General features: G+C 38.7%; 1 protein-coding gene across 1 annotated transcript in view; it reads right to left on the bottom strand.

The window, feature by feature from the left end:
* Positions 1–24,581, bottom strand: part of KCNH1 (potassium voltage-gated channel, subfamily H (eag-related), member 1) — a 179,910-nt gene that overhangs the window by 127,330 nt on the left and 27,999 nt on the right. The window contains exons 5-6 of the mRNA XM_010576438.1: positions 19,857–19,975; positions 12,157–12,549 (exon numbers count right to left, since the gene is read on the bottom strand). Of these exons, the coding sequence (XP_010574740.1) occupies positions 12,157–12,549; positions 19,857–19,975 (512 nt within the window). The remainder of the gene's footprint in view (positions 1–12,156; positions 12,550–19,856; positions 19,976–24,581) is intronic.

Genomic DNA, 24,581 nt, shown 5'->3' with positions numbered 1-24,581 from the left:
TAGGCTGACTGAAAATAAACGTGGGAGTCACTGACCATTAACCTATACAAATCTAACGTTGAGAGGAACATAACCAGACACCTATTGAATTCACTGCAGCATCTGGAGTCATGAACCTCTTATGGCTATTCCTGACTTCCTTATGATCCCGGGCAACACACGTCCTCTCATGTCTCAGATGTAACATGGTTTGCAGTATTGAGCTCAGACATAGCAGGAAGATAAATGAGGAAGGCCAAAAAATACTGGAAGTACCTGGCGATTTGCAATTTTTCAGTGTAACAGCACATTTCTATGACTTTACTTTCATATAAGAATTCAAACACTGATAATCCGTCCTCTGACACTTCTCACATGGACTACACAAAGCTTAACTATTTGAAATATCTCACTGTCTAATCCCCACATCACATTCTTTTTATGACAGCTTTGTTATCCACGTAGTATTTCTGTGCTGATACTAATACAGCTCCCATAAAACAGAATTAAGCTAGCATGCAGGATTTTGTATTGTTAACTTTTCGATAGATTTGCAATTCCATGCAGAAGTTGTTAAATAAAAAAAATCCAAAGGCATTTGGGGCACGAGAAGATCTGAATAGCCTTTCATAAAAATACTTTTTCTTTTTTTTTCCTACTCCCTCTTATCAATATTGTTTCATACATAGAAGTCTGATTAAAATTTAAGCAGACTGGTTTAATGAGTATTTCTGGAAATGGATAATTGCATACTTCTGGTCACCAGCTTTTACTGGAAGTTTGTTTATTCCTGCATAAATACAACTGCTTCAGTATCTTAGGCTGGTTCAATGCACTAGAAGAGATGTTTTATTAAATAATTGCATAAAGCATATTGACTCATGTTGCCCAGGACTGCAGCAATGTATTTCGCCTTTATTTCATGAATTTGTCATGATTACATTGACTCATTTTCAGAGACAGATGTAATTTGTTACGTGGAAACACACTACCAATTTCTATGAAGTATTTGGACAAGATCTAATACAACCAGGGGGAGGGCAGTAAAAAGGAAGAACAAAAAGAAAAAAAAGCAGCCTTCCTTTAAATCAGAGATATTTGCAGGGACCTAGAAGAGACCAATTGATCTATTCTTTTCTTGATTATCTATGCCAAACTTTTCAAGTCTTCCTTCACAAAGTAAAAGTTAAGTTCCATTTCCCATTCATTCCATACCCTGCTTCATTTTGTAAACAGTGGAGCAAAGCCTTGATGCCAGTTGGGGGAATATGACACAGAAGGCATAAGGCCTTAATTTCTAGGGGAGGGAAGAAGTAGGTACTTCTGAACACTCAGTATGGAGAGGAAAAGCAAAGGGAAAAACACAAAAAAGTATAACACGATAACTGTATTTTAGAACTGGATATGCAAGTCCCTGAGTGACAAGCACATATAGTCTCTACCTTTTAAATATCCGCCTTCTGACATTACAACAGCTTTCTGGCCTTTTTTCTCAGGACCAATGCCCATTTCTCCCTTTCCTCTTTACAAACTTTAACAGCAAAACAATAATGTTTTACATTTTGAGAGGTCTCCAGTAATAGCCTGCTTTTAGCTTCAGTCTAAAAGCCAAGCTCTTTAAACACAAAGTGCTTACAAGTCTCAGGCAAGGACAAGAAATTTTTCCATCCAAACATTCTAAAAACCAGTTTTATTTTTGCTTAAAAATAGTGGTGCAAAACTTGTTCTTAAAATTAAAACTCATCACTGGGATTTAAAAAAAAAAAAAAAAAAAAAAAAAAAAGCTGTTTGTCAGTAAGAGTCCTACCAAAGACAAAAATAATAATGATTCAGGAAGGACTTAAAAGTTAGGAATTTCGTTAATTCTTAATTGAAAAAAAAAAAGTCAAGTATTAGAAATACTTAGGAAAAAAAAAATCACAGAAGGAGAGTTTAAGAAATTGGATATGAAAAATTGGAATACAAATTAAATATTTGAAATTAGATTTAAAACATTTACAGCAAATTACTTTGCTTTCAGAGTACTCTTATCCTAATTTCCCTTGTGAAATTCACAGAATGAAATTTTGTAAAAATATTTAAAATGTGATAGAACTGCATCATTTTGGAGAAAGTAATTCTACCAAATTCTGACCAGAGGTAGAGAGAATTAGGGGTTTTGTACAAAAAGAACTTGCTTATTTACAATAAATATATACTTGATTTGGTTGCATTGAAAGGATGCACTTAATATTCAAATTAGTCACAATATTTCACCTGACTGCATTGCCAATAAGATTCTAAAAGTTCAGAAAAAGCTTAAAAAAAATAATTCTTTTATTTCAGTATTTATGTTATTATTATATTAATTATTATATTATTATTATATTAACAGTATTTTCTATTTGATTTCCTCAGAGGAAAAGATTTGTCTATTTTAAATGGATCAATATCAAGACAAAGGAATGGCCAGGGAAATAATTATTCATAGAACTCTCTTAAAAATTTCTAAGTGACAGAATTTCAAATGGGTATAAACAATGGAAACGTAATAGACTGTTTCATAGATGATACAGTAGAAAAAAATCATATAATTTTCCAATACTTTAAACAGTACTTTTTGTCACTAAATTTAGCAAGTAATATTTTAATACTCACAGGAATAGATCTGCTGGATTCAAAATTGACATTTTTAGATTACCACTTTCCAAAATAGAACTGTACTTTTAGATAACTGCCCATTTTAATGCTCTTATCGGCGCAGATTATTTTATGCTTTTATCATACAGATGGCTCCACGATGTCACGCAAAAGAGCCTGAACTCAATTTACTCCTCTTGATGCATGTCCCACTCTCTTAGCTCTGCTACTCCTATAACCTTTGAGAGTCAGATTAAGAGATGCTCAGAACTCCTTCTGCCCAAAGAAACAGATGAACCTCAGTTCATAAACAGCTAGAAATTGCACTACAGGTCCCAAGCAGGCACCCCCAGATGCTCTGCTCTGAAGTATCACCATAAGGAACGTCTGTGTGGCAGTCAGGGTAAGGACAAGACTAAGTAAAATCCCACAAAGTTCTACCTACACCTGATTTACTCAGACACAGGTCCAACTATTAGTACTCTGTCCAACAGAAGCCTTCCCCTCGGGGTATACAGAAGCTAAGAAATCTGTTATATGGCCAGGGTAGACAAATAGTACATTTTTACTGTATTTTGTTACAGAGAGAACTTGGGTGCAGCACTTACTTAAATACACGGCACTTTGTCAAGTACAGCAGAAAATGCTGAATTTCACACAAACTTATATTTCAAATTATTTGAAGTAACTGAATGACACTAAAAGATTCTACTGCTGATACCTGCATACAGTTGTTGACAAATATTTAATAGGTTGGCAGGTTTACTTTCATTGCCAGTGATGGCTGCTGCATAAAAATGGAAGAATCTGTAGCGAGTCCCCTCCAAACCAAAGGGCAAGCTCAAAGCACCGAGAGCCAGAAGAGATAACTCTGTATTCACTGATTGAGCAAATCTGAATGCCACATGCCCTTAAAATAATAAATACAACCACTCCCCCTTCCTCTCCTCCTATGCAGTCTCTGCAGTGTGAAACTGCACCTCAAACACAACAGAAAAACAGACTAGACTCAGTCCTAGAGGAAAGCAGGACCCACATTTTACATTCAAAGAGAACACTTTGTAAGTTTGTTCATGAAATACTGCCAAAAGTAAATTCCCATGTATAATTTGTCATTAATTAGACCTACTCACTAGATACTGTGCACATTTACACAGATTTTCTTCTGTATCTCCTTGTTTTCTGCAAGGTATGATCTACCGTCAGTGCACCCCTTGTCTCACACTGGTATCCCAGCCATGTAAGCAGTCTTCTTCCCAAACTTAAGATCCAGGATATCCATGTTTTGGCTCTAGCTTTGCATCAGACAATGTAAGATTTGTGCCATTACTTCCATATCCATAAAAAGAGATACAGAAGAGACACTGTGATGAAGTACTTTGTGAAGTGTTTTGAAAACATAAGGGCTGTAAGCAGAGTAATTATTAGCTACTTGTGTCACGATGGTCCTCAACAACAGTAACAGTGGACACAACAGTGCTAGATGCTGTACAAATAAAAAACAGTTGCTGCTGTTCATTTCCCATGCAAAATTAAATTCAACTCAATTCATCGAATAATAAAATTCTAACTAGAAAAAACAAAATACAATTTTTTTGAAGAACAGCAATAAAATTTAACTACTAAAAAAAGTGAGAAATAATCCATTTCCCCTTCCAAACAAGATGTAGGATGAACAACTTTAGAAAAGAACTAAAATGCAACTTTCATCCCACCTCCTACAGCTGTAGTAGCACTACACTTAAGTAATAGATTCAATCTGCATGACAGTATTCACTTTTTAGGCCATTATTTACTTTCCACGTGTATAGAAAGAAAATGCACTTAACCCAAGCATTAAGATATTTTCTAGGCTCAAAGGAAGTATAATTTACTTCCTACTTACTATCTATTTTAAAAAAGATAAATATTCAGTATTGGCACAAATCTGTTCTAAGTTTTCCAGTACTTTCCTCTCATATGGAACTGCTGAAGTTCAGGCTTCATCTCAATTAAAGGGAGATGCAGGAGACTAAAAGCTAACCATTAAAAGAATGAGAATGAAACAGAACAAAAAAATAAATTATTTATCCAAAAAAAGGAGGCAATGAACCAAATTTACCACTACCATAAGTGAGGCAACAACCATGGAAAGCGGTGCCTTCTTTCTTGACATTTGATTCTGAACTCAGCTGTGCTGCTCTGCCTATCTGCAGTAACATGGCCGCCCTGTCAGGTCATTATTAGGACTTCTCATTTCTGTTATTTGCTTCTTCTGATTTTCTTAATTAGGTCTGAGAACATGACCTTTCCTACAGATTGCCATATTTAGCAACCAAGAGATGAGATAACATTATGCGCACAGGTCAAAATCAATATTTAAACCCTCTGGTTACTGTTGTGGTTTTCAGCACTGAAGAAAGCAGATCTCTAGACTCAAAAAGCTTATTTTAGTCAGACATCTGTGAGCTTTGTTAGAATCGAGGGAGAAACAGCAATAATTCATCTATAAGAGCACAGGGTGCGAGAAGAGATAGAAAGGCTGATTTTTTCATTTATAAAACTATATCCATGCTTGCTTTACACACATGCATGCACACTCAGAAAACCAACAAATCCAGGAAACAAACTCTTTTTTTCATTTTGAGAGGAAGAACAAGGATAAAGATAAGTAATCTAAAAAAAATCCCACTTTCCACAGTATCAAATAAAAAAATTACCCCTAACAGACAGCAATCTGCTTCCCAATGCTTGTGATTCAAAGTGATCAGTTCCAGAAGCTTTTTACTTATCTTGAAGAGGCAAAACACCCAAATAAGATTTAGCATTAGTGGCATCTAATACCACTCCATCTTTCCAATTCTAATCCAATCCCTAATATGAAATAGACTATAAAGGAACCATTTAGTTACTCAAATAAATACCCTTTGCTGTCTCATCTGACTTTCTGCCTCAGATCAATACAAGTATGCTGAATGGGGGAAAAAGAACAGAGTACTGATCCCCATCTCTGAAACATGCTTCCCTTTATATGCAGTGTAAGTATCACTAACAGCAGCTTTTTGAAATAATTCAGAATCTAATGTATTCAATTTGGTCTTCTTCTTGGACAAAGGCTATCACCATATATTATCAGTGAAAATGTAATTCAGTGTTTTAATTCTTATAGCCTCATACAGATTGAATAGCTTATGTAGACTACTATTCTCTCTTTAACAGTATGATAAATTATGTCAGGCTTTTCAAAGCTATGAAGAAGTAGCCCTGAAACCCAGTAACATCCCTGCTTATCTGTGACTTAGCAAAAAGACTAATCTGAACATTAGTAGTGCAGAAGAGGAGTTAACTGGCATCTTAAAAGTCACAACAGAACACAGGGACACAGGAATGCATCCTGCTCTGGTATTCCCTTTTGGGAGGGGCTATCCATCAGCAGACAGCATAGATGTCTCCGAGCCACCAAGGTGTACGAACCTGGGGAAGACCAGGGAAGCGAGCAGAATTTAAATGAACTAAACACCTTAAGCAGGCTTACAGCAGAGGAGAGAATTTAACCCTCAATGGGTTAAAGGCATAAGAACTCTGCAGTGCCTATATACACCACCAACACAATTTGGAAAACAGAGGATTTAGGGGGAAAAGGCAGCCTGCCCCTTCAGAGGGTAGCATAAGAGAGGCACTTCTTAGTACCATGGAGGCTGGGTTTTTAAGGAGGGAAGTTAGAGAAACTCGTATTTGATTGAAAACAAAATAGGAGGGGAAAAAAAAGGTAGGCAAAGAAGAGAGACACCCTGAATCAAATCCTCAAGAGCCTGTGAACAGCAAGTGCTTCTTTGCCTACCTGGTTTATACCCTGGCAGTCCACTTTACCCCAGAATCTGCTTTACCCAAACACTCCTTCCACCTACCTGCCTGTTAAGGAGTAAGTCCTGCCTGGCACAGCCCCTTGGGGCCGTGCTGCAGTACAGAGGCACCTACAAAAGTCAGTCAAGCAGCCCTTCTCCTCCATGACCACCTTTCCTTTCTTCTGCACTCCCCTTCTTCCACAGGTCAAGGCCCCCAAGCTCCTTCTGAAGGTCCCAACACCACCGAGGAGCCCCAACAACAAACCCCCGGCCTTGCTCCAAGGGCCTCTGGCAGGTTACAGCCCAGAGCACACCTCCCTTGGGCTTTGCCCTATTTCCCAGGGGTCTCTCACAAGGGGACACCCAACCAAGTAAACCTCCACCACCACCAGCACACCCCCCAACCCAAGGCCCATGCTCTAGCACTCCCACTGCCCCACCTGGCTACAGTAACCCAATTGCTTGTTTTTTCCCCAGGAGCACCAGTAAGGAGTCACCCAGTCCAGGGGTCTCACTAATCCCTTCTCATCTACTTTAATTATGTCCAATTTGTTGACATTTCCTCTATGCCTGGATCATAATCTGTGGTACTTAGCTGCTTTGAAAAGAAAGTAGGTTATGACTATTTTAATTAGTCACAGAAAAATATTCATTCATTACCAGATTTATCAATAGACTCACATGCAAAACACAGTATTGCCTAATCGGACAGATCCAAATAAGAGCGGTGAACGACGCATTGTTTCAAACAGATTTCATATTATACAGCTGTTTACAGTTTAAAAGACTTTTTGCAAAATTCATCTAACCCAAAATCTTTCTTTATAGGCCCCTGTTTCTTCCATAAAACTATAAATATGATAATTTATTCCCTTGCCCCTTATTGCAAGCAAATGGTAAAACAAGTCTAGGGAAGTTGCGTGCTTTCCAGTTTAGCTACTTCAGTAATTCCTAGATAGCTAATTTGTATTAGCATGAGAGATTATTCCACTAATAAGGTTTAAATTAATCTATTGCAAAAGTACTGCCTCAGAGGGTTGCCAACAATCTGACCAGCAACACATTCATTTTTTCCTCTCTTAACTCCCTGTTTACTTTCCAGCTACACCATGCTCACTTAGTACTAAATAGCTTAATTTACTTCTACTACTTCTGTATTATGTTTTTTCTGGGACTTTTATCATCATAAATTTTGTCCTTCCAAAGCTGTATATCTTCTTTGCCTACATGCTAGCTTCTCTCTCACTTATCCACTTAAGCGAACACTAGATCATTTATATTGAATATGTCTTTCCTGATGATCTTTTACTATGCATTTATTTCTCTTCTACCTCAGCTAATAAGAGTGATATATGGTTCTCAATTTGGCATCAGCCAACAATTGATCACAGTGTTCCATTCAAATACAGATTGCAATTACTACTACAAACTCCCTATTTTGGAGATTTCTATGGTGGTGACATGACTAGATTCCACTCCTACCATGAGATTTCACAACAACAATGTCGCATGTAATAAGTCAAATTTTTTCCAATATAAATTATATCTTATGGTATTATGGCTGAAAACCACAGTATAAAATTGCTCAAGCTGACACTGCAAAAATATGCTTCAACTTGCCTTTGGAATTCAAAGTCTTATATTGCATTGTCCTTGGCAAAAATCGTGGAATTTTCTTTAAGCCTGTTTTTTATTAAAACTACTGATTGATGTCTGAACACAAAAAAGATAACATTATTCCCCAAAGTAGGTGGTATTTCCTTAAGTGAGGAATAATACTAATTACTGTAAAGGATTACTGACAACTGTTATTGTGATCATTCAAATTCAAAAGAGATTAATACCACATGTTTTAAGGGCTGTGTAAATTTTAGACCAATATTTTCTTTTGTGACTCAAACTATACTACAGCATGATATATTGTCTTAACAGTAGGAAGTTTAAGCCTAGCATTAAGTTGATTCATCAATCAGTGGAATATTTTCTTTTCTTGAAGTTCTATGGCAGGTTAAGAAAGTAATTTGTATCTAACTGTATAATTAGCTTCCCATATAGAAAAGCCAGGAGAAACATTTATAACTTTTCTTTCATTTGGGTAACAATGGAAATTTCTCTACAGCTATTCATTCCTTCATTTGTTGAATTCTGTTCATGTCTGAATGTGAGATACTGTACTGTCTCTGAGCACAGCACTTGAGATCAGAAGCTTCATACATTCTCATATTTAATTCTATGGACTTGAACAAAGACATTAATGTTTTTTCCTTCCTCTTCCATCTGTAGAATGTGGCTATTCATACTTAAGTGCCTCTTGTATTAATTGTAGTTATTAATAGTTGTATTGATTAATAGTTAATGAATTCAAGTTATTTTTCTGGACAAAAATATTCTCAACTGTGCAGAGAGGAAACTGGAATTTCAATTATATTTTAAAATGTGAATTGAAAATACACCAATGTTCCAAACTGCAACAAACCCAAAGAATGTTGAAATTGCCTGAAAAACACAAAAGTCACACTCAATTTTGTTTCAAGAAAATGTTTTCCATTATACCTTATAATGGAATAATGAAGTAAATTGCAAAACAAAAAGTTACTTCAAAATAGAAAAAAATCCAGTATCAGAATTTTTTCAAATTAGTATCTGCTTGTGAGAAATAATGATCAACTCTAGTTTCATATATTATGATTAATCATATATTGGTGGATCACTTTAAAGATGACAAAACCAGCTTCACTATTAATCTATCCAGAGCTAAGTGATGGGACAGTCTCAAAATTACCCAGAGCCGAAAGAGCCTCAATACACAGCTTTTTACTTCTTCAGCTCCAGGTCCTGTGTCCCTTGCAAATCAATTCATCTCCATCACAGTAATTATGGTATTCTTAAAAACAAGCTGACTTATCAAGTTAGTTCCTCCATGACATCCTCAGTGTCTTCAGTGAAGTTTCTTTTAACAGAGAATGACAGCAGGCAGAAAAAAAACAGTGAGCTTCCACCTGTCCCAGTCCCCCTTCACTACAGGGACTGCAACAAAGCCAGGGTCCTATTTCCTCCTGTTTAAAATCATATATGGAAAACATAAAAACAGGAAAATAGCAATTCATATTCTCCATCTCATTTTATCACCACTTTTGACAATAGGTATCATTTACTTTCTGGCGATTCTTTTAAGAGTATTCACATAGGACTAAAAAAAAAATCTCTGCAGCAGCCATGGCTGCCTACTAACTCCAGTCTCATGGCTCCAAGGGAATTCCCTTTAGCAAAATCAAAGTGACACACAGATAGCAATCCAGTTTGGCTACTTGTAAGGGGAACAGCGCAGCCTCGCAGCTGACAATCAACTGTGAAGTAGTATGGTGTGTAATCCAGGGTGAGCGACAGGTAAAATTTAAACCAGCAAGTTCAAAAGAAAGGGAGTTGACCCACAAGGGAATGCTCTACGCAACAGAGAAGATATAACACAAAGCCTTTCTACTTTCAAGACTCCTTCAATGTGCCCCCCCCCCCCCTTCTTTAATAAAGGTTATCTTTCTCTCTACAGGCAGTTCATGAAACAGCGATCAGCATATACTGTCATAAATCCCCACCTGATGTGCACTACGTTATTCTGCTGACATTGCTGGCAAAGCCCCTCAGGTCCTGTAAACCAGTCTATGAGCCCTTAATAGAAGTACAGCAATTTACACCAGTGGAAACTCTGCTCTAATGACTCGACAATGATTTATACTAGCTAAATGTCAGAACCCACTAGGGAAAACAGGGACAAACAGTCTTAAAGAATAGCATCAAGAAAAATGGTTTTTTCCTCGGGCACGATAGCTAGAATAACTAAAACAAACACTATTACACTGATTAAAGAGACTGTTGAAGAGCCATAGGAAAACTGAAGTACCAATCAGCTTCTCATTGTTACAAGGCAACACTGAGACAGAGAACTTGGAGAAATTCAAACTCACACAACAAGAACCTCCCTGCAGAATTGCTACCATGAGTCTGAGAGCGCCTGTGCTCAGCTCAAGGGCTGTCACAGCCAGTGGCATAGACATTTTCCTCAGGGATGTTCTGTAGGTCACATCACCAGTCTACAGTTATGAAACGCTCCTCCAGCAAAATCATCAGCCAATTGATACCATCTGCAGTGGGTGAGAAAAGCTTCCTTCCTTTTTTTTTTTGTCTCTTGCCTTTTTTTTTTTTTTTTTTTTTTTTTTTTCCTCTTTCAGTCTAAATGTCCAAAACTGACATATAGCCACTCCTTCCGCTGCTTTATCAGTGCCACAGCAAAGTAGTATGTGAAAACCCTGCAGAGTAATCTGCAGTCTGGGTCCTTCTTATGACAAACAGGACAGGTCTCACAAGGCTTTTTTACTTGATCTCATTTGTGTTATTTCAGTCTGTAGCTTTATATAAAATGAAAACCTCTCTAAGGAATTAAATATCAAATAATGTCTTGTTTTTTCCACTACATTCAGTAGTTTGCCTACTCGTCCTCAAGTCATTGAGGAAAATACTTTAAATACTTTAAATTTGATAAAAACCTGTGTAATGTATTTTTACAAGAGTAATGTGGTTTTATGCTTTTACCCAGATATTTCACTTGGCATAATTTTCTTTTAATAGCTAGGTTGTCCTTTATAACATGGGCATATTTTAAAGAAACTCATAAAAATTAAATTTTACAGGCTAAAAATTAAATACTAAGCACTAATGAGATGTGTATGTATATTACAGGTTTAGTATGTGTCACAGATAAATACAGACACATAATTAGTTGTTGGTACAGATTTTGTAACATGTAATTAGAAAGTGGATTGCTGGAATCCTCTTTAAGATTTTGTTAACAATTCATTAACTCTCTGAACTATTTAGGCATGGAACCTTAATATATTTAGTTCAGGAATGTTTTCTTGGCAGCCTGATCCAGTAGGAGAATAAGCAGTTAAAACAGGGTAGTATTGCGCATTTAAGTGTCCGAATGTTAGTTCTTTTGCTGGCTTGTGACCTGTTCCCAAAGAAATAAGCAAGAATTAAGGAGGAGTCTAGATTTCCAGATTTCTCCCTATCCTTTTGACTAATTATGGAATTACCAAACAAGCATCAAAACAGCATCTTTAATTGCTTCACCTTCCTCTAAAACAACTGTTGCCACACAATGCTGCATGTATCACCAGATACCCACACAGTACTTTCTGGCGGTCTAAGAAGATTTAGTGAGTCACTGTCTGCCTCTTTGCCACCTGCTATATTGTATTAGAAGCAGCTGAGAAAAGTGTATTATACTTTCCAATTGTTCATGTGAAGAATTGCCATTAGTGGACATAACCTGTTCAGTCAACAGTGAAAGCAAGAGAACCCTGCCCAAAGAAACTACCCTGACACACCAGTTCAAGCTATTCATGGTAAATCAGATGAAGCAGTTTTCCTCAGTGCTGTACAGAGGTTCTGCTGCCTGCTTCTGCCTGTCCTCCTGAACTCTGAGGATGTAGAATGAAGGAAAATAAATACGGATTTCTGACACCAAAAACCTCAGCCTCTCTCCCAGTGCAGTTAAAGATGGACCTTTCTGGCTAGGACTCATAAGCAAACTTCGATGTGCAGTGAGGACAGCTACTAGAGACGTATGTACACTAGTTCAATATATTTAAAAGCAAACATTTCTTTCTTCTCTCCCCCACCTCCCCCCAACCATTAAGTAATAATTAATGGGTGGAAGTGGAACTAGTATACTGACCTCATCGACATTCTCAAATGCATTGATGACATCATACGGCAAGCATGAGAGCAGATCGATCACAAACCAGGTCTTCAAGTAATTCATGCGAATCAGCTTTGGGTCAGAGATCACCTCTCCTGCTGGCCCCACAAAGGTGGTATGGAAATTAAGCACAATGTCTACCAAAAAAATGACATCTACAATGCTGTCAACTACTAGCCATGCTACATTGTTCTGTTTGGTTTTAAAGGAGACATTGTAAGGGACCAAAATAGCAGTGTAGAAGGTTAAAATCAAGATTATCCAGTCCCAGGTAGTCTTGAAAACACAATAATGCAAAATTATATGCGGCGGAGTCTTTGGTGCCTCTTGTTTGTACTGCGGGAGGATTTCAGAGCCCAGCTGCAATACCTGTAGTCACAGAGATTTCAGGAGAAAAAGAAAACATGCTTAATTTTAACGTTATTTTTCACATCGTAGATTCTCAAGGTCAGTACAACAGTTGATAAAAATACATGTCCATTAACTCATTTTATCATCACCAAATGGTAAGCAAGTCAGGATAAGTATTCTGTTAAACAAATCAGCATCAACCTTAGAACAGCTGTTGTTTCTTTTAATGCCATTAATTATTTTTTGACACTAAGCCTAATGTGCTGGGTCTCCAAGACATATAGAGAAGAGACAGCTCCTTCAGCAGTCTAAACAGATGAGACAGATAAATGATGGGAAGAAAGGCAGTTACAAAGAGAAATCAATGGCAAAACCCGGAAAAAATACCGCAACTTCTGAGTTCCAGTCCAGCGCTGGGACCACTGGACCACATTGTTTTTCAACATTGTCTATTTTCTTCACTATACTGTATCTGAAATAGTCTTATACTACAATCTATCACGAATGCATAGGCTTTTATTCCTCTTCTCTGGACCATGCAGGACCAAAGTCCATGTATAACTATCATTAGCCTCAATAAACTCATTTTGAACTTTAACTTTTCACTGAGAGGAGATCAGCGTCTTCACTATCTGATGGTGTACAGTCAAGTTACAATGCAGTTAGGTATGAATTAAAAAAAAAGCGCTACAGCAAAAGATGATCTGTCAGCATGTGTTTTAAACCCTGGACCTCAAGCTGAGCACGTGCTCCAAGTGTTTTGTATAACTGCAATCTCAATCAATGCTGCCCATTTTAAGTCTACTGTCTCTCCAGTTCTGCAAACTAGTGCAAAAACAGTATGAGCATGTATTTAATTCTTGGAAACTAAAGTTTCTTTTACATATCTATGAACAAGAATGTGTTTGTTTATATCTATGGATATACACAAGGGTGAAATCAACATGAAGGACCTGGCTCCAAATAAAGACAAATTAAATTTTAAAATGAAATTTACCCTGGGTGAGTTATGGGAGCAAACTGAAAGGAAGATGGAGGTTTGCTTGAGTGAGATGTGTTTGCTAATGCCAAATGCATAGAACCTGTGAGAACTATTTAGGAGCATCGTTCCTTTTCCACATTTATTTACACATAGTTCAGAGCAAGGGAGCAGAGAAGGAAATTAAATGGCCATCTTCCCATGGAAAAGATCAGACAACATAGCTTTAATAAGAGGATGTCTTCCTTTCATGCTCCTTATCTCAGCTTTTTTAACGTCAATTATTTAGACACGGATTTTTATCTGCAGGCTTTTCTGAATGCTTTTTATTATTCGTTTTTTGTTAACTGGTAGGCTTTTTTCCAACAGATTAAGCCAAAGGGGACAAAAGAAAACAATCAGCTACAAGAGTCCTACTTGGACAAAACAGCCTCAGATCAAGTTCCCTGCTGCTTTGAACCTCATATAATCACTTACTCTTGTGCACAACAGGGGTCAGACATGGTCAGATCACAGTCCCTTGCACATGTGTAAATGACAGTGGGAGTTGCAAGCCTGCTGACTTTGAGCCCAGTAAGTTCTCCAGAAGAGAAATAGCATGACTTGCTCAGGGAGACCTGCGTGTTACAAAGGCATCAACAGTTTGAAAAAAAATAAGAGGACTTAGTATATTTGTTTCACTGAGTTTCTAGTATAACAGCAAAGAGGGAAAAGAACATTTTCCCCTAAGTAGAACGCCTGCAGACCAAACTAGGACTCAGACATGTCTACTGCAGTATTAACTACTCTGCCACTCCTGACCCTGATTCATGCAGGTTCTCCGTTCTACCAAAAAAGATTTTTTTTAAAAGTTGCCTTATGGTGAGAGGAGCTGCAAGCAGCACAAGACAGAAGCAGTCTCTTCTCCGCAGGAGGCACTGGCCAGCCAATGCAGTCCCCAGAAGTCACTGGTAGTGACTGGAAGGACGCATAGGTTGTGTACTGAGTTAGTAGGTGTACTCAGAGCATTGCTCCCTTCAGAGCTTGTTTGCAGTCCCAGTGACAAATGTTAGGATGTCTTTTCTCGACAAAAGCTCTAGCCCAAAATCAATATTGCAAATACCTCCTGCTCTCCCTTTTGAACATCGCAGCTGTACCTGAATCAGTTGGAAAGCACTGACCTACTACTGACTTTTATGAGGATTTGCATGAGTAGCAGCTCTAACATAAGATCTGAAGCCTGAAATGTGTTTCACTGGGCAAGGAGAGTCCTCTGCAATATTCACTCACTGGAATAACTGATCAGCAAAACCAAGCACTTTCTATCACATAGTAACATTTTTCAGTCAGTTAACTGTATTTCAATTCTAATGCTGAGATCTTACTAGCATAGGGAGATTCTATCACCCCTTAAATGCAGGGCGAAAACATAATTGCTTCTTTGCAATCACATGTCTCCTAGAGCTTATTTTTTTAGCCTCTGTTATTATAGGAAAAAGTCAAACATTTTTGTGACCATTCTAATTGTCACAGGAACCTCAACCATGAAACACTGAAAAAAATAATTTTGTTAGTTCTTGTCAGATTGATTCTTATATATACATACAAAAGTTCTAGACTGAGAATTGTATAATGCACTCCATTTTGGCCACTGCTGGTCTCTTTGTACTTCAAGAACTTGTGGAAATTCTGCATCATCCAAACTAAAGTTACTGGAAAATGTACTAATATATTGCCATATACCTGAATAACAGGAAGAAAGGCAAGAACAATCTCTGTTTGGCAATAAAGGGGCCAAATTATGGTGCCTGTTATTTTGCTGTAAATCAAACAAAATTACAGTAAAGCCAGTGGAACTGCAGGGACATAAAACTGAACTGAATGCAGAGAAAAACAGACTTCTAGTTTCAACTCATTAAGAAAATAAACAACTTTAGTGCTTCAGTGTTTTAAAATGTCATCACCAAGTACAAAGCACTCTCCCCTAGCTTGTTTGAGGTTCAAGGGCTACAGCACAGGAAAATAAAAGGATTGATGTCTCCTTCCCTTTTTATTTAGAAAGTAAATGTACTCTAAACTATCTGAATGGCTAAGGACCTTACTGATAAGCCTTTGAACTTCTGTTACCACCTTGGAGTCTCTGGTTAAGTTCTACCAACAGCTATTTAAAGTGACCAGGGGCCATGGCTTTAGCTGGTCTCCAGTGGAAGGATGTGCACCAGCAGTGTGGGTGTAAATCTCGAAAGGAGGGGCAGGGACAGGGCAGGAGATGGGTATCAAGGAATGACGTAAGGGTATCAATCACTCACAAGGTGGAGAAAACCACCTACAGCAAGCCTGAGGTGTCTCAGGTCTTTTATTTCGGTGGGGGTGAAAAGTTCTAGCCCTGGCTCCCTCTCACTACATCACTAGCGGGCACCTTGTAAAACCACTCCATCTTCCCGGCATTGGTAGAGAGATGAACTGTCATTTCACAGCTTGATATAGAAGAAGGGCAGTGTCCCAGCTCACACTACCTCTCCCGGGAAAGGCAACTTGCTTTACAGATTGGCAAAGGTCTTGCAGCCCTCAGGACTGCCAGCCAAGAGCTTTCAAAGGCATCAAATTCTTCTTTTCATTGAAGGAAGAGAAAAACACCTATAATGAAGCTTAATTATTTCACAGAACACGCATTTGCTTTTAGCATTAAGTAGAGTAAGAGAGCTCAGTGCTGTACAGAAATAATGGAAAGAGGTCCACAGAGCTCAGGGCTAAAGATCTAGGTTTTGTCAGGCTGCTGCACTGAAAGTTAGGAGAGCTCTTTTCTCCACTTTTCACACCAAGGGCCACACACAGTCTATTTCTTCATCATCCTTCCAGACACACACCCCACCCCTGGGTTGTCTGGAAATTAAGAGCTATAAACCCCATTCTCTGCACCATACAGCAAAGCCAGGTAGATACAAAGAGAAGTACCTTCTGCCCTATTCCAAGGTGATCTGGCTGCACTCCAGCCTCCAGGGAGAGTAGTGCCAACCTGAGACACAATATTTGCTGAAGCAGTCAGGTGTGGTTACCCACCCACATGAGCTAACTAGATTCAAACTGCTTTTAAAGGTACTTCTCCTGGAGAGGAAAAAAAACCCCAAGAGATTAATATAAAAGTAATCATGAAGAAAATGTACACAACTATATAAACTGATATACTGAGCCTCCACCCATGTGCACTGAACAAACCCTTCATTACTATCATTTTCTAAATAACCAAAACAGCTGTGGTTTTTGAAGATTTTTCCCTATTATGCAGTTATACCATAGTAAAAGAAACATTTGTTTCAGAAAGTTATTAATGAAAGTGTTATTCCAATTACTTATGATTCACCAGCCACTACAGTTGTATTATCTGCGTTTATTATTTGTGGTAATAACGCATGATGTTTTAATAGCTCTCTAAAGCCAGAGAATATTATTTCAAGAGCAGAAATGACAAATTTCATCATGGGTTTCACAAGTCTGTGTTCATTTATTTTAACATAACAAAAGAATTTTATCCTAGATTTGTTAAAAAATAGTGAATATATCGCCAGTCAGGACTCATAAAAGTGCATCAACAAGTGGTTAAAATGATTTATTTATTTTTAAGACTGCATGACTGAGGGGGGGGACCCAACACAGTCATTCATTTTCAGCTTAATCTCTCCCTTTTGTGTTTTCAACTGCACATATTTGCTTTCTCTTGCTCTCCCTTGCTTCTGTTTTCACAGGCATCCACGCAAATTGCTCCCAAGCCAAGAGCTAGGTGGCAAGCCTCAACTTGAAGTAGATTTTAATGGCAGTTATAAGTCCCTGGTAAACAAAGTTTGCCAAAAAAAAGGCCCAAGTTTCATTATTAAGCAGTGCTGCTAAGCACCATTATAAGAAATAAAAGCAGAAAAATTATAACTATCACATTTTTTAAATTATGACACAATCTTGTTTACGCAGAACTGCCTGGTAAATATATAGAATACATCAGCTAACACCACAGGTGCAGAGGACACATGTACTATGCAGCGACCAGGAAGAATGGTTCCTACAATCAGCTTCTTGGTGATAAAGCCACAGAAATGTATCAATTACTTTACACTCTTATTGCAAAACATACTCTGAGTTACCTAACTCCCTTGCATTAATTGCATAATTAATTTAAGCCGTTTTCATATGACTGCTGTCAGAGAAGTCAGGCTAAAAAAAATCTACACATACTGGCAAAAGACAGAGGAGGTTTAACAGACACTGCTCGTATTAGCCATGGCCTGTGGATAAAACAAAGTTGTTTGTCACTAACACCTTTCTTAAACTAATATTTCATAAATAATAGAACAAATTGTAAGCTTTTGTGGCAGACTCCTGTTTTGTATTTGTACAACACCTTGCCCCACTCAGGTTCTAGGACACAACTAGCTCCTCAGGTATTCAAAAATATAAGTGATAAAGAACTAAGAGCAACACAAATAATATTCCAATAAATGAAAAGCCTTCTCGAGCAAACAAGATTGATGTGAAATGTCATAGTAAGAAGGAAAAGAAGAAGGATTAATTTTAATTTGAACTTAAGATTTCAAATAGGCTACTGCAGAGATGAAGAAAAAAAATAAGGATTTGAAAATGCAACAGGAAACAGTTAAAGATCCCGTGTTCAGTATTATTGAGAGACCTTTCCAGAATAAGAAGCCTGGCACCCCATATGTCTTCAAAGGAAGAAAAGTGGGCTTGTCTACATGATTATCTGCACTCTGCTTTTCTCTAGTGTAGTTCTATTGACTTAAGCGGAATTACAGCAGATATACAACAAGGTACCTAGCATCACAGTTGGGGCTAATCTTTTTAAAATAATGACTGCAATATTCAGTCAGCAATTAAAGAAACTAATTTCAGATATGTAAACTATACACTTGCTCTTTATTATTTCTAATGAATCAACTGGCTATGCTAGTTAGAATACTTGCAAAGACTCGTTGAGCACATCGGTTTGCAAGAAGTCTCAGTAATGTGTAGTCACTTAGGTCCAGATTGAGGTTCACTGAGCCAAAGAGAATAACCTCAGACCCTTTGTCTTGCATTCTATTGCCTACATTTTAGCATGAACTAAAATTCAAGGGTAGACATCAAAAGAGAAGGAAGGATTATTTGATGCTAAGCCTTGAGTAGGATTAGGAGGGAGACTATTCCAAATTCCAGGACACTAAAGCAACCTCAGGGTGGACATGTGATAATCACATGGTATTCCTACAGCATAGTGTCCATGTGAATGTCTGCCCCTCCCCTGTGCTAGTATGATCTATGTTATTTCTGTACTTCCAGCAGAAATCAGTTTTCCATTCTTGAGTGCATCTGTGTTACATACTGAATAGGTAACGTCCTGTCTGTGGGAATTTCATCATCACATGTGATAATAATACAGGCCTGGGCAGGAGTTGTTTATTTTGCCTAGAAGCTAAGACGTATACAGGGCAAAATTAACAGAGTACTGACTATATGGAGACCCCATGGAACCCACCAATGGCTTACACCTCCAGCTACACAGCAAGATTAAGAATTCTTGACAAGAGTCACAGCCGCTGCCATGGCATTCAAAACAATAGGTGACACAGAAGTGCCATGTTATATTGGCCATGCTATCGTTAACACCATATCAACACTTTCTCTGGCCCAGGAGATAGCTACAGGAAACTTGGGACAGTCTCTCCCCCTCGTGGTGAAAGCCCTAAAACCCTAAGTACTTCAAGAAGCCGCCTCTGCCTGGAGCTTTTCTCAAAACTTTGAGAGTCTACTTAAATCACAAGGTTTCATTTTGCTCATCTGTCTGCAGTGTGGCTTGTGGTATCTTACAGCTGTTCTGTCCATAAAACCAGTAGCTCAAACATACATTTTAACCAGTTTGTAAAGCAGGATCGGGATCCCACTGAAAAAGAACCAGACATAAATAAATGCAGAGAACAACCGTGTCAAGGATTCTCCAGAATTCCCTTCTGTACTAGCCTGAGTTTTTCTCACCTCAGTTTTACACAAGCGAATAGTCCAAGTTCCTACTAACATTGAGATCCTCAGAAGAATGGAAACTAAGCAAGAAACTATTACTTCAGTAATAACGCCATTATAAGACTTTGCTGAGATATGGAACAACGCTGCAATTAGGTTACATGAAGTCTTTTGGAGACCTGTTTCCGTTCCACTGTCACGGGACACATTTCACAGCACATGTGCCATATTCTGAGCTCCCATGCCAGCACCAGGCTTCAAATTCCCAGGGCAAGGGGGACAGACAATGCTTGGCTCACACAGAGGCAACATACCCACAAAGGCTAAAAACATTTCTTTACGGTCTCTCAGGGAAAGCAAACGTTACCTCAGCAAGTCGTGAATGCTTGTGAACGTTCTCTCCTTTCTGCACACTCGGAGCAAGCTGCTGCAGCACGCCTCGGCTGCTTGTGAGGGCACGGGTCAAGCGAGCAAATTTTCCCCAACCTTGAGAAAACATGCAAGATTATACACATTACCAAAAAAAGCTGCAAGTATACCACACAAAGCCTCTCATAACAAAAAAAAAACAAAACAAAAAAAAAGAAAACAGAGCAATCTGCTTTAATATTGGCCACAAGGGAATGTAATTTAACCAAGTGCAAGATAAAAGCAAGTCACAAAACAGGTGTCAGGGTGGTAAAGTAATAAAACCCATGACTGCAGTGACTTTGTATTCAATGGCTCTACAAGAGTGCTGTTACATGAACTGCATCTTTTGTAAGGATAAATGTCCACTTTACAATAACCTTCTATTAAATCCAAAGGCCAGATTTGGATGTCACAGCACTGCAGAAGGCACTCCAGACTAATCACAGTGTAAGACTAGAATCACGCACAAGAAAAATTACAGTTGCCTGTAACAGAAGTGAATCTGGCCTCAGATGTATCAAGCATAGATCTGGCATAAGCAGAGAAATATACATAAGATAATAAAAAGCAGAGCAGACAAAGCAAAACAAAATCATTAATTTTATTCTCTCTAAACAAAAGGGGGAAATATACAAATAGATTTTTTCAAACTCTAATAAAACATTTAGCAGCTTCCGGCAGAGAAGTCATATGCTGAATTTTAATTCAGAATATTTTTTACAGTCATTTCAAATACCCCTCAAAACAGAAGACTTCAAATGACCGTCATAAGAGCTAGTTACAGCTATAACCTTTACGAGCAGTACTTTGCCATAACAGAAAGTCAGGCAGAGTACACATCTGGATATTTTTGATACTCTGAAATGAAAGTATCAGTGCATTTAGTCCCAGTCTTGAAAATGCTAGCACCACCTGGGAACTGTTGAGTAGTCTCACCTCCTACTCCAGCTGAGGATGCTCAGCACTTTGCAGATTCAGTTCTTAACAACAACCTGGTTCTGGAAAAAGTTTCCTCCACGTTATGGTTTTATCACCAAAAGAAATGATACTATTAGCAGTGACCGGTTTTAAAGACCAGTCTGAAGTTTAGCCTGCAAGTGATCCATGACAAGTACAGGAATATGGGTGGTTAAAATATTGCCGAGTACTTTGAACATATCTTTCCTTGGCATCTCACTTTGATGGAGTTTGCAGGAACATATTTAGTTATTTGAGAGGTGAGCACAAAAAATAAACAAATTACATGGATCCAGTATTGAACAAGATCTTTCAGGGCAGACCTGAAAAGGGAGTTTAGCATTTTTCCCTCTACAAATATGCAAAATGGTGCATTTATTAAAGGGGAGGACCAAATCCATCCAACCTCTCCAAAATCAAGAATAAAATTGAATATTTTCTTATACCTTAAAGCAAGTCTGTCAGTGATAATTTAATAGCCAAGTTGACTAGAATTAGCCAACACTTTTGGGCAGTATTCAGCAACAAGTAGACTGAACGATTTCCATCCAGGAAGCCAGATCTTTCCTGATAAACCCATGTAAGATTAGCTACCATACTAAAGGAGTATTTCTCAGAGAAATACATCAACATGACAGAACCTCAAGCGAGGCCAGTTTGTATCTGTTATAAACCTGACCCAAAGCACTTGATTTCTCACAATACATTTCCATGGCAGGTGGTGGGGTTTGGGGTTTTTTTTAAAGATATATTTATAAAGAGTGTTCTTTCTCTACTGTACATGAAGAAATCCAACTACAATTGATAAACTAAGGCTTGAAGGCCCTACTACTTTGAGTAAAGCCAGTAGAGGTTAAAAGAACGGATCAGGTGGGAGAAACCACTCGTAATGGCTAATCTTCAGCTGATATAAATCAGACTAGCCTTTGTAAAGCCAACAGAGCTACAGCAACTTACACCAACCTAAAACTTCGCTTTCGCAGAACTTGCACGCCAGCACCACGATGTTTTCTTACTGTTTTACAGGACCGTGGCAGAAGGCTATCAGCATGGGTATACTTCCAGTGACATAAAGCCAGACGGACGAGGCCCGAGGGGGGTTTGTCCCGAGAGGCTGTGAACGACAGCCCCGTTCCCCAGCCGCGGCAGACGGGTGCCCCGGGAGCGGGCGGCGCGGCGCGGCGCGGCGGGAGCCGCTGCCCGCGGTGCTGGCCATGGTGCTGAAGCGAAGGCCGCGCCCCGCCGCGCCGCGCCGGCTGCAGCCGAGCAGGGCTGGGTTGCAAACGGCAGCCCTGACGACAGACAGAAAAAAAGACGACAGAGCTCGAGCTTCACATGGGAACTCGAAATCTGCCTGCCTCACCGGACACGTAATGTTTTTAATGCCAGCTAACACAGACAGCCCCTTTTACCAACTCAAAACAGACCGACGGGGTAGGGCATTTTCCTGGAAGATTCAAAATTTGGTTCGAAACCTGGGGACAAACTTTCAGTGTGTATTTTCTTCCTGCCATCGAGTTTTCTAAGAATTGGGCTATTCAGATATAAACAGAGAGAGGAGTAAAAGGAAGCACCTCACCTGAGCTTTCTTGCACAAAAGCACTGCCAGACATCTCTGTGGCATGATTTGTGGCTATGACTGCTGAGCACCTTCGAGTACCTCTCCCTCTTCCCAAGAGCCATCTCCTTTTGAAAGGTGCAGCTTAACCCATTCCTCTGTCCTCAGCATCCCCTACAAGCACCTCCCCTGCCTTACATGTTGCAAATCTCATTTGTGGGTGCCTAAATGGTACATGAAAGAACTGTTCCCACGAACATTAGATCTCTCACCATAGACTCTGAACTCTGATCTGAAAACAATAGAACTGTTTGTTATGGGCAAGAGACTGTGTCAAGAGGCAGGGCTTTTTAGCTTGGCTTTTTGGTCAGTGCTGACCTGAAAATGGCAGACTGGGAGTACATACCTTACCTCTCTCCATACACTGGGTACAGCACATGGGAGCCAAGCTTGGAGTTGCACATGCCACTGTGTGATGATATGCCTAAAACCAGGCACTGAATCACTATGCTGATGTCCCAGGTGTATGAATCTCATCTTTAGGACAGAACACTCTCCTCCTTGCATTGCCTTTTGTGTGTGCGTGTGTATGTGTGTGTGTGAAAGGAAGACAAAAACGTGGGAACTTCAAAGTGTAGCTATAGCAGACCTGCAGATTGTGGCATAGGAAAAATAAAATGAAAATGAGAGAGAATGCCAGTAGTAATCCTATTGAATGATAACTTCTCCAACACTGCTTGGAAAGACAGCAGTACCTGTTGAATTTATTGCGATTTTTCCTCCAGAAGCCTAAGGACAGACACAGACTACAGCAAGTCAGATATTTATCCAGTGAAGAGAGGTCAAATAATGGACTTAAGCCACAGGAGAGAACATAAAAATTAAATTCTAAGGGTCATGGAGCTGATTACAGGAAGAAGATGGAGCTTTCCAAGATGAGAAACTAGGTTCCATAATGGTGTAAGAATATATTGATGTCAGTCCTGCGAGGATGGGGGACCAGATGATATGGATTAGGAATTCTCTTTTAACACAAGCAGTTGGTATATCCCTACATCCATTCTTTTCCTCTAGAGATAGAGAAAATATAAATTAAATTGAAATCTAATGACCCTAAGTGATTCTCATATAGGTGTATATATTTGTCAAACAGACAAGAGCTTACATAGCAGAGAAGACAGCTTGGAATTCAGGAACCAAACATAAAGCTAGATGCCAGCCCCATGGTTGTGTTTGCCTGTGCCTCTGTCTTTGATTCTAACCCATTTTTATCATTGTTTGGTCTCCTTTTTCAGTTCTGCAGAAAACATCATGCAAGGACAAAGCAATGAGCTGGCACTAAAACATCTTCAGCTTCAAAAGGATGAAGAGCCTTCAAGATTAACAGCACTGACTTCAGCTGTCCTGCATTCCATGATGCTCTTTCAGCTTTCCACCATTTCATTGCAAAGAGCTGAATAGAAACTGCTTCGGAAAACACCCAAGAAGACAAGGTGCCTACAACAGGGACAAAAACTGTCCTCTGAGCTTTGTTTCATGGGGTAACATGGCATTGAAATACACCTTTGTGATGTGATGTTTAACTCATCAAGACTTCTCTTATTTAAGGAATGAAGCTTCATTTAACAATGCTCTTAAGTTGAAGAAGCCAATTTTCTGTATTTTGAGGTGAGCATGATCTATTGATACTCAATCCACAACAACATTTATTATTTATTTGTAGGTAGTTATTTGTTTCCTATCACTCTCCTCAACTTGATCATGATGACTTGTAAATTCAAACATTAGGAACTGTGGCAGTTACAGAACCCTTGTTATCAAGCTGCTGATCCATGACTTACACAATCCCTAGAGTTAGAACAAGGAACCACTGCCTGCTAGAGAATAAGCTCATTTGGTCACGGGTCTATTGTTGACACAGAACTGTGTAAATGCAACTAAATCAGGATTCTAGCAGTTCTTGCCTCCACTCAAACCACCATTGTCTTCTTGCACATCAAAGATCCCTGCTTACATCCATCATACCTCTGTACAGTCTTAACAGCTATTCCCTTTGAAACTTCATGACTAAAATAGTCTTATTTTTCCATCTGGACTGGGAAAGCATACCAAAGTTTTTTAACATACTTACCACTTCCCTTTCATTTGTTTCCTTTTTTAAGAAAA

The sequence above is a fragment of the Haliaeetus leucocephalus genome, unplaced genomic scaffold (assembly GCF_000737465.1).
Source record: "Haliaeetus leucocephalus isolate CR32 unplaced genomic scaffold, Haliaeetus_leucocephalus-4.0 Scaffold526, whole genome shotgun sequence".
Classification (NCBI taxonomy): Eukaryota; Metazoa; Chordata; class Aves; order Accipitriformes; family Accipitridae; genus Haliaeetus; species Haliaeetus leucocephalus.
The sequence above is the reverse complement of the archived record's forward strand: the minus strand, read 5'-3'. Positions and strand labels throughout refer to the sequence as shown.